At 41.5% G+C, this 17,022-nt stretch overlaps 1 protein-coding gene across 3 annotated transcripts in view; it reads left to right on the top strand.

Annotated features, from left to right (window-relative positions):
- The window catches only part of LOC122109610 (nitric oxide synthase 1 adaptor protein), a 352,796-nt gene that overhangs the window by 311,136 nt on the left and 24,638 nt on the right, over positions 1-17,022 (top strand). For all 3 annotated transcript variants that reach the window (XM_042682103.1, XM_042682102.1, XM_042682104.1), the window contains exons 7-8: positions 14,541-14,710; positions 16,406-16,585. In XM_042682103.1, coding sequence (XP_042538037.1) covers positions 14,541-14,710; positions 16,406-16,585 — 350 coding nt within the window. The remainder of the gene's footprint in view (positions 1-14,540; positions 14,711-16,405; positions 16,586-17,022) is intronic.

Raw genomic sequence — 17,022 nt, 5'->3', positions numbered from 1 at the left:
GATAACCATGTGGTTCTTATTCTTGCTCCTGTTGATGTGATGAATAATATTAATTGATTTGCGTATATTGAACCAGCTTTGCATCCCTGAAATGAATCCTGTTTGATCGTGGTGTATGATTTTTTGGATGAATTGTTGAAGTCGATTGGCCAAAATTTTGTTGAGAAGTTTTGCATCAATGTTCATCAAAGAAATGGGTCTATAGTTCTCTTTCTTTGATGAGTCCCTGCCTGGTTTTGGGATGAGGGTTATGATGGCTTCATAGAATGTGTTCGGTAGTGAGCTTTCTCTTTCAATTTCATTGAAGAGGTGGAGGAGTATTGGTGTGAGCTCTGCTTTGAAGGCCTTGTAAAATTCCGCTGTAAAACCATCTGGTCCTGGACTTTTCTTAGCTGGGAGGTCTCTTATTGCTGTTTCTATTTCAATGCTTGATATGGGCCTGTTAAGCTGGTTTAACTCATCTTGGTTTAGTTTTGGCATGTCAATATTTGCTAGGAAGAGGTCCATTTCTGTCAAGTTCTCAAACTTATTAGCATAAAGTTTTGAGAAGTATTCCCTTATAATGTTCTGAATCTTGGTTGTTTCCATGGTGATGTTTCCATTCTCATCTCTGAGTTTATTAATTTGGGTGTGTTCTCTTCTTTTTCTGATAAGATTTGCTAAGGGTCTGTCAATTTTGTTAAGTTTTTCGAAGAACCAACTCTTTGTTTTGTTGATTCTTTCTATAGTTTTTTTGGATTCTAATTCATTTAATTCCGATTTAATTTTGATTATTTCTTTCCGTCTACTGGATTGGGGTTTATCTTGCTGCTCTTTTTCAAGGAGGTTTAGATGTGTCATTAAATTGCTAGTTTCAGATCTCTCCAATTTGTTGATGTAGGAGCTCAGAGCTATAAACTTGCCTCTGAGTACTGCCTTTGCTGTGTCCCAGAGGAGCTGGTAATTTGTGTGTTCATTTTTGTTGAATAGCATGAACATTTGAATTTCCTTTCTAATCTCTTCCATGACCCACTCTTGATTCAGCAGTGTGTTGTTCAGCCTCCATGTGATACCGGACTTTCTTTGGTGGCTTGTGGTGTTGAGTTCTAATTTTATTCCCTTGTGGTCAGAGAGAATGCAAGGTATAACTTCAATGTTTCTGAATTTAGACAAGTTTGCTTTGTGGCCTAAAATGTGGTCTATTTTAGAAAACGTTCCATGTGCTGCTGAGAAAAACGTGTATTCTGATGCTGCTGGGGGAAATGTTCGGTAGATGTCTGTTAAGTCTAGTTGATCTATGCAGCTGTTTAGATCTGCGGTTTCTCTGTTGAGTTTTTGCCGAGTTGATCTATCTAGTGGGGAGAGTGGTGTGTTAAAATCCCCAACAATTAATGTCTTTGGATCTATATGGGATTTGAGGGAAAGTAGTGTTTCTTTGATAAATTTGGGTGCTCCATTGTTTGGCGAGTAGATATTTAGAATTGTGATATCCTCCTGAAGGAGAGATCCTTTAATTAGTATGTAGCGACCTTCTTTATCTCTTCTCACGAATTTTAATTTGAAGTCTATTTTATCTGATATTAAGATTGCAACTCCCGCCTGTTTATGGGGGCCGTTTGCTTGGTAGATTTTGTTCCAGCCTTTAACATTGAAAATGTGTTTGTTTTTACGGGCAAGATGTGACTCCTGCAGGCAGCAGATAGAAGGGTCTTGTTTTTTAATCCAACTAGACATCTATGTCACTTAATTGGAGAGTTCAGTCCGTTAACGTTAAGAGATAGGACTGAGAGGTATTTGGGAGTTCCTGCCATGTTATCCACCTTCTTGGGGGCTGCGAAAACTGGGTTCTTCATATGGTTCTTGGATTCTCAGTTTGGGTGCAGTTTCTTGACCTTTGTTGTGGTCTTGTTGGTTTTCTACGTGTAGAACATCTTTAAGAATCTTTTGTAGGGCTGGTTTGGTGGAGATGTATTGTTTCAATTCTTTGCTATGGAAGGTTTTTATTTGGCCTTCAGTTATGAAGGAGAGTTTAGCTGGGTACAATATTCTTGGTTGATAGTTGTTTGTTTTTAGGGCATGGCATACATCATTCCAGGCTCTTCTTGCTTTGATTGTCTCTGCTGAGAAATCTGAGGTGATTCTAATTGGTTTCCCTTTATAGGTGATTAACCTTTTCTCCTTGACAGCTTTAAGGATCTTTTCCTTGGTCTGAGTTGATCCTGTGTGGATTATAATGTGACGGTGGGATGTCCTATTCTGGTCTTGTCTATTTGGGGTTCTAAAAGCTTCTTGTATCTGAATAGGCCTATCTTTTTGTATGTTTGGGAAGTTCTCTGCTAGGATCCTGTTAAACAAATTTCCTAGACCATTAACTTCTGTTTCTAGGTGTTCCTCTACACCCATTATCCTTAGATTAGGCCTTCTGATGGTGTCTTCCAGGTGTTGGATAGATCTATCATACTTCTTGGACTTGTCTTGGATGGTTGTATGTTCTTTCTCTATAATATCTAGGCTGTCTTCAATCCCTGAGATTCGATCTTCTGCATGGTCTAACCTGCTGTCAAGACTCTCTACTTTGTTTTTTATCTCTTTTCCTTCTAATTGGTCAGCTTTGATGGCTTCAAGTTCTTTGTTGAAGTTCTGTTTTAGGTCTTGTATGACTTTCTTTACTTCCTTAATTTGGTGTTCAGTGTTTGTTCTCAAATCACCTAGTTGATTGGTTATGGTTTCTTTGGACTCCCATTCCTTCTGTTGGGTTCCATTCAGCATTCCCTTTGTGGTCTCCCTGACTTCCTTCAGCTCTTTGTTAATGGATTCCATGAATGCCTTTAGTGATCTTTGTGTGTTCTCTACCTGGTCTCTCAATTTCTGTATTACTCTTTGATTAGCTTCCTCCCATTTGTGGGATTCCTGCAGTTGTCTTTCCTCCCGTTCGTGGGATTCCTGCAGTTCTCTTTGAGTGTTCTCAGCCTGCTCACGCCATTCCTCCCTTTCTCTTTGAGTATTCTCAAGTTGTTCACGCAAATCCTGTATCAGTTTTTGAGTAGCTTCCTCACGCTTATGTTATACCTGTATAAACTTTTGGGATGCCTCCTCTCTCTCCCTATCACGCTCATACAGAGTCCTTTGTAAGTTGTCAAACTTCTCATTTATCATGTTTGCCACCAGTGTTTGTAGAGCTATTTGGGAACTCTCCTCTGGATTGTTCATTATCTGATCTGACCCCTGATTATCAAGATTGGGAATTGAGATACCCGGATTTGCCATTTTTCTTGTGTTTTTCCGTCTTACTCTGCCCATTTGAGATGAAAATAGCACCAGTTTTGTGCTAGAACACTATCTTAAGGCAACCATCAACCAACGTTTGCATTTATACAGTCAATTGTCTACAGATACAATCTAGTTCAACAGATACATCTATTCTACATCAAACAACTATATGTTAATGGGCTTCGAACCGCAGAGAAGAATTTGGAAAACCAGAAATTTTTAGGGTTAGGGAGAGATGTGGGTAAAAATTAGGAATAGATTGGTGTGGGGAGGCACAGGGAGAGTTAACTATGTCCTAATCTCAATGCAGGAAATAGGTTGGGTAGGATGCAAGTAGAGAGGGAGAGAAAAAGAAGAAAGGGAAAGGGAAATGAAAAGAGACCAGAAAACAAAATTAGAAACGTAAAAATTAATATAGTTATGGAGATTGAAAGACCATCTATTTAGAGAGGAATGTGAATATAATGAGAAAACAGGAGGGAGATAGAGGAGATGTGAAAAACTTAAGAAATGCTTAAAATATTATATAGGTATAAAGAGGTAGTACTGCTATTAAGGAATTTAAGTCTCAGAGGTTTCGGATTGAGTAATAATTTTGTGGATTAAGTGTGTACACAATGGGGGATAGGGTCTACTAGTTAACTATGGGTTCATCTGAGGATGTGCAGGACAAGAGTTAAGTCACATACAGAAGAACAAAAGAAAGGAAAAGGTGAAAAGGATAAGAAAGGGAGAAAAAAAAAGATCAGAAGTTCAGTAGAGCTAGACAAAAAACAAAATTAAGAAAGAAAGAAAAAGAGAGAGAAGACAAGAAAAGAAAGGAAAACGTACATCCACGTATTTCTAAAATAAAAATTATAAGAGGGAAAAAAAGTTACTGGAAAACAGTTATTTTTTCAAAAAAGGCAAAAATTAAATATTAATAAAAGTTTTAGAAAAGGAAAAAAAATTTTTTATATATAAGGTACCAAAAAAAAAAAGAAAAAAAAAAAGAAGCAAAAAAAGTTCTTTGATTTTTTTTTTTTTATTTTTTTGGGAGGGGTGGGAAGAATCCTGTATCTCCCTTTTGTCTGTAACCAGCCTCTTGTTGGAGTCTCTGGTCAGCTTGAGGTCCTGTGGCTTGATTGGTTTCTTAAGTCAGTTTGTTCGAACAGGCAGAAAAATGCTCTGCTTTACCCAAGATTTTGAGATCCCCCTCCCAGGTTAGTTTAATGGGAGGGTGATCTGCTTTGAGAATCACAAAAGAGGGGTGATGAGGCTAGGTTCTGGTAGAGTTGAGGCCTTTCAACAAACAGTAGCTTTTTCCTGGAGCTATTTTGTGAAAAATTCACAGAGCCCACCCTGGAGCCATTCTCAGGGTTTCTGTTTTTCAATTGATTGTGGAGGCTGCTAGAGGGAGGGGCAGCCTCTGGCTCTGGTTACCCAGTGAGGAAAGCCACTCCAATGGCTGGTGCCTGAGCTGGGTGACTTTTCCCTGGATGGAGCTGAGTCTGGCAGGTCACTTCGCCGTTAAGTTCTTGTGACCTGTTAAATGACTCGTTTTATTCCAAGGCCTGAGTTGGAGCTAGCAGCTCCTCTGAGCTTTGTTGGTATCCAAGATGGAGATCACTGGTGCTGGGGGGGGGGAGGGGTGGCCTTCCCTCCTCTGCTCCCTGAGAAGGAGTGAGGACGTCGGGCTTCTACTCACGCTGAGTCTTGGATCCTGGGTCGTCTCTGGTCTGCAAACTGCAGGATGAAGATGTCCGCTCCTTGTCGGATCTTGCTGGTGTTGAGTAGAATCCTCTCGCCCGCTGCGTCTGGCTCCTTCGTCCCGGACTCTCTGTGTGAGCGCTCAGGTATGGCCGCGGCTGCGGTCGCCGCTGCGACCCTGCCGCCGCCGGGGCGGCTGCTGGCAGGCGCTCAGATGTGTCTCCTTGTCTTGGCTTCCCCTCTCTTGTCTAACTCTCTGTCCTGTGATGGCACACTTGGTGTGATTTTCTGGCTTAGGACTGTCACTGGAACTCTAAATCTGCTTTCTATGCGAGAGCTTGTTCAGATTCCAGCTTCTCCTCCGCCATCTTCCCGGAACTCCTCCTTTAGAACACTATTTTAAGGCAAGCATCAACCAAAGTCTGTAGTTGCACAGTCAAAAGTCTGCAGATACAATCTAGTTCAACAGATAAATCTATTCAACATCAAACAACTATGTGTTAATGGGCTACGAACCACAAAGAATTTGGCAAACCAGAAATTATTAGGTTTAGGGAGAGATGTGGGTAAAAATAGGAATAGAGGGATATGGAAAAGTAGAGGGTGAGTTACTAAGTCCTAATCTCAAAGAGGGAAATAGGTTGGATAGTATGATAATAGAGAGAGAAAAGAAGAAGAAAGAGAAAGAAAAAAAGAGACAAGAAAGAATAGAAGTACAAAAAGTAAAAAGTTAAAAGTAAAACACTTAAAAATTATGCAAATTTAAAAACATAATATTCAGAGAAGAACGGCGGTAGGATAAGAGAAGTAGAGGGATAGAAAGGAGATGTGAAAAACTTAAAAATAAAAATGCTTAAAATTTTATATAGCTTTAAAGAGGTAGTAGTGCTATCAAGGAATTTAAGTCTAAAAGGTTTTCAATTGAGTAATAAATTTCTGTATTTAGTGTATACACAATGGCGGATAAAGTCTAATAATCGACTACGGGTATATCTGAGGATGAGTAGAACATCAATTAAGTCACACAAAGTAGAACAAAAGAGAAGAAAAAGTGAATAGAATGAGAAAGAAAGAAAAAAAGGATCAAAAGGTCAATAGAGCTAAAAAAGAAAAAAAAAGAGCAGACACACATATACCCCTAAAATAAAAATTATAAGAGGATGAAAAAAAGTTAATAGAAAACAATTTTAAGTTAAAAATTAAAAATTAGAAAAAGTTTTTTATATAAGGTACAAAAAAAAGATTTCTTTGATTTTTTTTTGGGGGGGGGGGAGGGGGCGATGGGAAGATCCTGTATCTCCCTTGTGTCCATAACCAGTCTCGTGGTCTGCTTGTGGTGTTTGATTTTCCTGTGGCTTGGTTGGTTTCTTAAGTCTGTTTGAGCAGGCAATAAAATGCTCTGCTTTACCCAGGATTTTGTGATCCTCCTCCCAGGCTAGTTCAGTGGGAGGGCAATCTGCTTTGAGTATCACAAAAGAGAGAGAAGGCTGTTTCCTCTAGTTTGGAGATGCTGTGATGAGGCTAGGTTCTGGGTACAGTTGAGGCCTTTCAGCAAACAGTAGCTTTTCCCTGACAAGCTAGCTTCTGAGACACTCACAGAGCCCAGCCTATAGCCATTCTCAGGGTTTATGTTGACTGAATTTCAATTGATTATCAAGGCTGCTGTAGGGAAGGGCAGCCTCTGGCTCTGTTTACCCAGTGAAAAAAGCCACTCCTGGGGTTGGCAGAGCTTGCTTGGCCCGGACTGGGTGACTTTTCCCTGGGTGGAGCTGAGCCTGGCAGGTCAGGTTAGCTTCCTGTGACCTGCTAAATGACTCTTTTATTTTCTTCCAAGGCCTGAGTTGGAGCTAGATGCTCAGCCAGGTCTTTGTCAGTATCAAAGAGGGAGATCTCTGGTAGTATGTGTGTGGGGGGGGGAGGGGTGGCCTTCCCTCCTCTGCTCCCTGAGAAGGAGTGAGGATGTCAGGCTTCTACTCACGCTGGAGTCTTGGTTCCTGGGTCGTCTCTGGTCTGCAATCTGCAGGATGAAGATGTCTGCTCCTTGTTAGTTCTTGCTGGTGTTGAGTAGAATCCGCTCACCTGCTGCGTCTGGCACCTTTGTCCTGGACTCTCTGTTTTGCAGGTATGGTAGCTATGATGGCTGCTGCCACCGCTACAGCCAAGGCTGCTGGCAAGTGCTCAGATCTGTCTCCTTGCCTGGATTTTCCCTCTGGCCTAACTCTCTGTACTGTGATGGCACACTTGGTGTGATTCTCTGGCTTAGGACTGTTCACTGAAGCACTAAAACTGCTTTCTATGTGAGAGCTTGTTTAGCCTCCAGCTTCTCCTCTGCCATCTTCCCGGAACCTCTGAAAGCTGGCACTCTTCCACTTGAGCCGTAGCTCTACTTCCAGCTTTTTGCTGGTTAATTGGAGAGAACAGTCTGGTGGATTTTTCTGTCCAGGCTGGCTACAAACCCTGATCCTCATATCTGAGCCTCTTTGAGTAGCTAGGATTATAGGCGTGAGCCACCAGTGCCTGACTTAGAAAGGTTTCTGCTTCGTAGACTGCTTACTGCCTTTGTCACTTCCTTTATGTTGCTCCATTCCCCTATTGCTCCCATCTGTTTTTGTTTTTTATTTTTCCTGGTACTGCGGTTGATCCAGCATAGTATCCTTTTTTTTGTTGTTGTTTTTAACCTCATCCCTGGCACTCTACCACTTGAACAATCCTCTAGTCTTGCATTTTCCTGGTTAATTGGAGAGTCTTGTGGACTTTTCCTTAGGCTAGCTTTGAATTGTGATCCCCTGATTTCAGTCTTCTAAGTAGCAAGGTTTGCAGGTGGGAACCACTAATAAGGCTTCACACTTTCTTTTATTTAAATGCCCATAACTTCTGTAAACACATTTCTTCTTTACACAGATACTTTTCCACTGAGCATTTACTGACCCCACCGTGATTTTTTCCTGTAATGGGACACCCTGAGAACCCAAGAACTGTTTGTGAACAGTTTTTTTGTTTCCTCTCCCCCATTCCCCCAAGAATCTGCATGGGAACTTTTCATTTAATGTAGTGTTTATCTTTCTGATGGAGAGGTTCCTCAAGATAAGATGGCATGTCCTTTGTTGTGCAGAATTTACTCCTGGGAACTAAAAAGTTCAAGTGCTGGAGGTTTCCTGTCCTCTTTGATGTTTCTACAGCACTTTCCCTTCTGGGTTTCAGCAGGGCTTTTAATGATGTTATTCCCTTTCACTGTGTTTGCTGCCTCTCTCCTTCCTACTCAGTGTTTGCCTTTCTTCTCTCCTTCATTCTTTCTACTGTTCCCTGCCCTGGGAGAGATTTATCTTTTGTATCAGTTGGCAGCAGCTGCTCTTAGCTGTCCCTGGGGCACAGAGCCAGGTGGGGCCCCTGCTTCTGTCCTGTTTGCCTTGCTGTATTTGGTGCTGTCTGTCCCTCCTGGAGTGGGTTTCCTGGGAGAGTCCTGTCCCCTTGGATGCACGCTCCCACAGTGGTTGCAATCCAGCAGCATGTTCAAGTACTGGAAGACTACAACTTCTTAAACATAAAACTCTTGCTAGGAATGATGATGATCCATGTCTATAATTCCAGCACTCAGGAGGAGGGTCACTAGTCTGGCTACATAGTAAGACCCTGTCTCAAACAAACAAACAAACAAACAAAATAATTGCATCCATACATGTGGCAAGAACATCTAAAATCTTAATATTAGCTTGAGTCCTCATATTATATATTAGCTCTCTTGACTTACTTATCTATACACTAGTAACTTTGTATCCTATACCTATATCTTCCTGTTCTTTCCTTCACCCCTTGGAATCACTATTTGATTCTCTACTTCTCTGTATCTGACTCTGGTTTTAGATTTGTGTATAAGTAAAATTAAGAGGGAGAGAGTTAACTGTGAGATAATGGATATGTTAATTTGCTTGACTGTAGTTACCATTTCAGTATGTTTGAGTACACTAAAATATTATAATGTGGCTTAAATATATAATATAGCTAATAAAAATTCAAAATAAACAAAATGTGCACTCTAGACAATGAACACTTGACAGAGTTGTTCACCTGTTAGACCTGCTGCATGTGGACATCCTACTGTCTGAGACTAGCAAACTCCCTTGAGCTTCCAGCATCACTGCTCTCCAACACATGCTCTGCATCTCCCCAGGCTACCAGTGCCTGAGTGTCTGTTTATCCTGGTCTTTTCACTCATTGGATTTAGTCTCTTTCTTTATTCAACAAGTGTTTATTGAGTCTGCTATGTGCCTGCCTCAATTCAGGTACCAGCAATGCTGTGAATAAGACAAAGTTCCTGCTGGCAAGAAGTTAAAAATCACAGTTGAAATGGGGTCAATGTAGCCTCAAAAAAATTCCTCAGAATAAATCTAACAAGGAAGTGAAAGACTTCTATAATATTGAAGAAGACACAAGTGGATAAAAAGACTTCCATGTTCATTGATTGACAGACAATGAATATTATAGAAATGACTATATTATCAAAGGCAATGTATACATCGAAATCCACATAAAAATTCCATAGCAATTATTAACAGAACTAGAAAAATCAATTTTAAAATGCATATGGAAGCACAGAAGACCCCAAATAGTCAAAGCAAGCCTGAACATAAAACAGTAATGCTAGAGGTATCATGTTTCCTGACTTCAAAGTATACTACAGAGCCATAATAACAGAAACATCCTGGTACAAACAAGATAGATAAGCCAATAGTATAATGTTATACAGAGATTCATTTGGTGAGATACAGAGAAGCCACATCTTGAGAGGCAGAATTGGGAGTCTTTGTTAGAAAGCCAGCAACTGCAGGTAGACTCTTGTCTCAAAGACCTGTAGCCCAGAATGTAACTTGCAGAAAGCTTTTAAAGCAAAAATCACATTTAGGGTGGAGACTAAGGTTCAGCAAAAGCACTCAAGAGTGAGCATCTTCTGTAGCAAAGCTTTCCTGGGGCTAAACAACATAACATCTGTAATTCAAAGAATGGCCTATCTCACTTCTAGGCTTTTTAGAGCTGGGTGAAAAGCCCCTTCCAGCCAGCAAGATACCAGGATGGCTATGAGGACAAGGTATGTTACGTAGATCTGGTGTCTTTTGAACTCCAGGCCTGGGCACTGACCCTGAGCAGTTTTTGCTCAAGGCTAGCACTCTGCCACTTTAGCCACAGCACCACTTCCAGCTTTTTCTGTGTATACGGTACTAAGGAATTGAACCCAGGGCTTCATGCAAGCACTCTACCACTAAGCCACATTCCAGGTATCTTTATTTCAGTAGAAAAGCAGATTCAGAAATGAACCCACATAGCTGTAGCCTGGGTGCCAAAAACATACATTGGAGAACAATTAGTTTCTATAACAAATGGTGCTGGGAAAACTGGATATACCTATGTAGAAGATTGAACCTCTGGATTGCAGTCTCTCAGCCTGTACAAAACAATTAAAAATGGATCAAAGATCTTAACGTAAGATTTAGAAATTTGAAACTACTAAAAGAAAACACAAGGAAAACATTTGAAAAGATAGGTGTAGGCAACCCCTTCCGAATAGTATTCCTGTACCTCAGGAAATAATAGCAAGAATTGACATATGGGATTGCATCAAATCAAAAGGCTTCTGCACATCAAAGTAAACAACTTCCAGGTGGAGAGATAGCCTATTAATATCAAGACTATGGCCCAGCTTCTGGCAAACTTATCTGTACTCACTTTATACCTTGTCATTTCTTTCCACCGTTTCCAAAAGCTCTTCAGCCTCCAGTGATAGGGTGTCAGCTGCTTTGCCAGTTCTTTCTGGAACTCTCAGTGGAAATCACTGGAAAGCCAGCCTTTCCCTGTAGGGTTCATCTCTTGTGGTTTCTAGAATACCCTACCACCATACTCTTTTCCTCTTTTTTCTGCTAACTGCTCTTCAGTGTCTTTTCAGGTTTCTCTTCTACCCTCCCCTTGTGTTACATTTCTCATTCTGAGAAAGGAGACATGGTCCCTGTGTTCTTTTCTAACTTCTCATGGCTTCAGTAAATGTCTGTCTCCAGGGTAGACCTTTTCTAAACTTTTCATTAATATGCAGTCTGTCTGCTTGAGCTGCCAATGTACAATAAAGTACTGTACACTGTTTGGCTTAACCAGATTTTTATTTCTCATAGTTCAGAAGCTGAGAAGTTTAGATGCAGAGTGTACTGGCCGACTCAGGTGTGACTATCAAAGCCCTCGCTGCTAGAGCAAGAGATCTCTTGTCTTTCTCATTATAAGGACACTGATCCTTACATCAGATGGATATTAGATGGCTTCTACCCAATTACCTTCCAAAGGCCCTTTCTCCAAATACCTTCACAATGGTGATTTAGGGTGTCCACATGTGAATCTGGGGAACACAAATATGCAACCCCACAACATGTATCCCAGTGGATATATCCATTTAGCTGTTGCACAAGTTCCTACACTTCCAATAGGCCTAAAACTCATCCCCTTACCCACACCCTTAATTGTCCCTATGAGATATCACCTAGTCAAATTTGTATCTAAAATTTAAGAGATCATCCTCTAATACTCGACTCCATATCATAGAAAACTGACCAGCAAGCCATGTGGTTCTTTCCAGTCTTCCCCCTCTCCTCTATTTCATCCCTCTTCTCCAAGCTTAAGCTCTTGTATTCCTTACCTACTATACTGTTTGTCCTGTTTCTTCTGGATCTGCCCTCCATAGCATTTTAGGGTGAAATGGTAAAGAATGGGAATCTTCCAGTCCGCCTGCTTCAGTCTTTCAGTATAAAATCCTGACTCTAATCAAGTTCTTCCCTGTGGAAGTGTTTGAAGTTCTCCTTACTTGCTGTGGCTTCCCATGTTTCTTGGCTTTGCCCTCTGCCTAAAATGCCCTCCATGGCTCTCCCTGCCTTCCTATCTGCCTGAGCTTGTAGCTTTCCATCTGATCCATTTTTTTCTCTGCATAGACTCCTTTAATCCCTGCCTAAAGTCATGTCTAGCTCCATCATAGGCGCTACTTTTAACCTCAGGCTAGGGCTTAGGTCTGTTTTCAATGTCCAGCTGGAAAAAGCACTAAGTACTGATCTTGCTTGTTCATATTTATGCTCAGAGTCCAGCAAGTGTCATATATAAGGTAAATAATAAATAAATAAATAAATAAATAAATAATAAATAAATAAATGCTTATTGAGCAAATTAATAAACTAAGCATTCTATTGAAATAGTTTAAATCATTTTAAACAATTCAAAAAGTAACACAGCCTCCATACCCACCCCAAGTTCACCCCAAGTTTGGTCTTCTCTCCTCCTCCAGGTCTCTTCTCATCTAATATGCTAACCAGTAGCATGATAGTTATGTCGCTCCGTCTAGCATCTATTTAAGCTTGCCCTTTCCCAGTTCTGCTGATCTCTTACTCTACTGTCTTATACCCTTTAAGATAATAAGACTCCAAGTGTGACCATCAAAGCCCTCACTGCTAGAATCTTTCAGAAAGCAGTGCCATGGTTTGCAATTTAATTACTTTTCTTTAGCTGGGAAATTCTGCTAGTACAGAGAGAATGATGAGTAGTTTGACTTTTTAATATTCCCAGCAGAGCTGGGATCTAAGAGGTTTTCTGATCCTACTACAGCATCTGGCATGGACTGTCCAAACCTTCTGTATCAAAAGCCACTTGAGTGGGACACAGCCTCCTCTCATAACCTATTCCCTTGTATTATGCTGTCACAACACTATTTTCTTTGTTATTTATTAAACTGCTCCTTAGGAAACAGAACAATGGGATACATCCCTGACCTTAAGCATTGAAGGAAAAATGGATGACAGACATGTTTAATGCCATGTGTTAAGTACTCTGAGACACAATGCATAGAGTGCTGCAGGAGCCTAGCTCCTCCTGACCGCAATGAAAATCTCTCCTCTTCAGAACAAATGCCCATTTCATCCTGATTATTTCTAGACAGGCACAATGGACTAGATTCTCAGTTCACAGCAATATCTGTCTACTGAATGACAGCCATGAGTTACTCATTCATCAATGCTCTTTATCTCTTAGACTAGCACCCTCAAGTCCTCAATCATCAAGGTCATTTCTAGGTGCAGGAGTATGGTAGAAAAACAAAGTGCTTCTGTGCTCTCTGCCCACTGGTCTACCCACAGGCTCACAAAGGAGAAGAACTACTCCCTTCAGGCCATGGTCAGGAACATCTTTCTGTTAAATGTTTTTGCACTCCTCAACAGGGCTCAATCCCTAGCTCCCCAGCAGCCATGAGGAAAGTGAAGCATATTATTGACTTTCTAAATATCAGGCTTGTTTCCCCAGATGACCACAATGGGCTTGCATAAGAACTAGAATCATTTGTTCTACAAGGCAGATGTTCAAATGACTAGAGTCTAGTTACCTAGGTTGACTTCAACACTAGGTGTCCACTCTCTGTCCTTCTTTTTTTATACCATGCTGACTCATTTTTCAGCTGGTGCTTAGTTTCTGAAAAAAATTAAGAAATTCTATTTGAAGACAATACTTGATGAACTTAATTCCAAATACAGAGCAAGAAAATATTTCCCATGAAAAGCCCAGGAATTTACAGACATTTGTTAGAGAATCTAAAAATATATAATAAAAAGGAATAAAGAAAAATAAGAAATAGTAGGACTTAAATATAGTGGCATCGAACAATATGATGTATATGAACAAAGACACTGCCCTCAGGAGAAGGGAAAAAAGTGAAAAGTAGAAAGAAGCTAAGGAAAGCATGGGAAAAAGCCACCTTTATCTCCTCTTCTTCTGAATTGGCTCCTGCTAAGAGATCAGAGTCAGCTTTGAGGCTGGGAGATGATACTGTGTTAGGATAGGGCTTGGGTCTCCCTGAGTACTGCCCAATCTTGGAACCCTGTCAATCCATGTAATTGAGTTCTGCATAGATGAAGCTGGGCCCTGGAGCAAGGCAATATGTCTCTTATCCAATAACTCATTAAGGGGCCTATCTGGGTCACATATCTGCATCACTGGACTACCATTCAGGGTTCTTTACCTTGGCCACATTCCAGCTCCAAGCTGGGATGAAGTGAAGATGACTATCATCTTTTTTTCTAAGATCCATGTATACCTGTTGATTAAAAATATATAGCTGAAGTTGGATGTTGGTTGCTTATACCTATAATCCTAGCTACTTACAAGACTGAGATCCAGAAGATGGCAGATGGAAGCCAGCCTATGCAAAAAAATAGTACACTAGACTCTACCAGCAAAAAGCCAGGTGGGAGATATAGCTCAAGTGGTAAAGCACCAGCCTAATATGCAAGTTGAATGAGGCCTTGGATTCAAAACTTAGTACAGTTTAAAAAGAAAAGAAAGAAAAGACAACTACAACAGCAACCATACAGAAAGCATATCACATTCAGGCTTAATGTTTCTTTTAACTCTGGACTCGGAAAAAAACATTAAGATGGAAGTATCTTACAGGATTGGAAAGATACTTTAGTGAAAAGATATGTGAAAATGTGAAGCCTGTGGCATCCCTAGACTCAGCCTAAAAGAGTGCTAAAGTGGCAGATAAGGAGGAAACATTGTCCCTGATGTTAGCATTTCTGTCCCTACTGTCCCTGCAGGACGCCAGCTGACTGGAGCCGAGAGGGCCGAGAGGGCCTCCACCACAGAGGAGACTGATATTGATGCGGTAGAAGTCCCACTCCCAGGGGATGATGTCCTGGAATTCAGCCGAGGTGTGACCGACCTGGATGCTGTGGAGAAAGAAGGAAGCTCCCACAAAGAGTCCAAGGTAGGCAGGAGGTAGTCTGTCCAGGTGATGTGCACATGACACTTATGTCAGAGCTTCAGCTTAGGGATATCAGAATTGCCTCCTAACTCCTGATAGCACATAAGTTGAGTGAATGAGGTGCTCCATGGTATGGAGGCAAAACTGGAGTATATCTGATTGCTTCTCAGAGTATGGTCTGACTTCTGCAGATTCATCCCATGTGGTCCAACACTAGATACACCTAATGTGACACTAATGTGTCAAGGTAATGTGGAACTCATTTCTGACATATGTCACCCTCCCAGGATCCCACCAATTTGTCATTTCCATCTTCTCCTTGCACGGTGTTTATGCAAGGCATATCCTGGAACACCCACATAGTACACATAACCCTTGTGGCTTTGCTACTGGATCCAAGTCTGTTTGAGTCCCTTCTGTCTGCTCTGTGTACCTTTACTACTCCTGAACAAAAATGCTGTTGAGTCTGGAAGCTGGTTTACTGCATGTGAGAAACTGAGAGACCAGCTAGGCACCAGTGGCTCACACCCGTAATCCTACCTACTCAGGAGGCAGAGACCTGGAAAAATGCAATTTGAAGCTAGCTTACTGTATCTTAGGCCAATTCGTCAAAGAAAAGTCTCCTGGTGAGCAGAGGTCGTGTGTTCTTTGGTGCCCAGATAGCCCTCCATAAGAAGCTATTATCCTCTGTCCCTGGGTACTTTCTTGCTTCGTGACTGAATAAGGATCAACAACAGAGCTGCTAGAAAAAACACGTGCCACCGAGTGCTGGTGGCTCATGCCTGTAATCCTACCTATTCAGGAGGCTGAGATCTGAAGATTACAGTTCAAAGCCAGCCTGGGCCGGAAAGCCCTTGAGATTCTTATCTCCAATAAACCACTCAGAAAACTGGAAGTGGCATGGTGGCTCAAGTAGTAGAGCACTAGCCTTGAGCTGAAGAACTGAAGGACAGTGCCCAGGCCCAGAGTTCAAGCCCCATGTCCTACAAAAAAAAAAGAAAAAAGAAAAGAAAAAAACACATGCCTCCCTAACAAACTATAATGAGAGTCATAGGATCCAATTGAGTGAAAATCACCAACAGGAAAGGGAGCTAGAATCTCTCCTGAATGGGAGCTAGAATCTCTCCTGATTGTTGTAATGTCCATACATTTTTCCCAGATGGGTCTCCCTGTGAGAGGAAGCAGTAGAGGGCTGGAGGCTTCTAGCCCTCAGTACCCAATTCAATGGAAACACCTCAGGTCCCTTGAAGAAGAAGCCTTAAAGACAGAACAAAGGAAAGGTTACAGCTGTTTTCCTCCTTTTCTCATGGCAGTAGGTAGCTGTGTTTTATAGATATGGGTTCTTCTAAGTCTATAAGTCTATATCTAAGTCTATATCTCAAGTCTATATCTCAAGTATCTTAACAATGGTATAATTGGAAATGTTGACTAAGACATGAAACAGTGTCAACTGCTTATCTCCCATCCCATTAGATCAGTCCCTGGAGTGTTCATATATGGTTTTGTAACTGTGTGGTGCAAGCTCAGGCTATGAAATCATTTCTTCCCTGGAGCCCTATTCACATTCCATGCAGGTATCTTCAGCTTATGAATTGTAAGTGGCCATTTCATTCTGCCTGTGTAAAAATTATAGTTCTTATCAAGAAAGTTAAGTCTCCTCCTGCCCATGTGTCATGTGCTATCTCCTCTTCTCCTCAGGTCTCACCCCACCCTCAGAAGCCCATGCTGACAGCTTCACCCCGCATGCTGCTTCCCTCTTCTTCCTCAAAGCCACCAGGCTTGAGTACTGGGACACCGCTGTCCACCCACCATCAGATGCAGCTCCTCCAGCAGCTCCTCCAGCAGCAGCAACAGCAGACGCAAGTGGCTGTGGCCCAGGTTCTCCTCAGCCTCCTCCCTACTTCACAGGCTCCACTCTCATGGGCTTAATGCGCCTTCCCTAGTGAGGGGCTTAGGGCAGGTTTAAAACCTAGGGAGCCACAAGAAATTGCTCATGCTGTTAGATCATTGCTTGTCTGGGAGTTGCAGAATTAGAGGAGGGAGGGGAGAGATGGGGGTTGCTGATGAAATGGAAAGACAGATTTTGGTTTCCCATGTTGTTCCCTGCTCTTATTTGGGCTTGGCTGGCTTGGCTGGATGTTGTTGGATAATGACTTTGCAAGGAAAAAGAAGCACATAATTTTGCCCTTCCTTCCCTATCTTATTTTCCTGACATTTGGGGGTTGGGTGGAAAGGGATGCTTTAGAGTTAAGACAGGTGTAACTTTATTGCATGCTTGTATAAATTTGTGCCAAACATCTTTGTGAAGATTACTA

This window comes from Dipodomys spectabilis, unplaced genomic scaffold (assembly GCF_019054845.1).
Source record: "Dipodomys spectabilis isolate Male_0828 unplaced genomic scaffold, ASM1905484v1 ptg000069l, whole genome shotgun sequence".
Taxonomy (NCBI): Eukaryota; Metazoa; Chordata; class Mammalia; order Rodentia; family Heteromyidae; genus Dipodomys; species Dipodomys spectabilis.
This window is presented reverse-complemented; position numbering and strand designations above follow the sequence as displayed.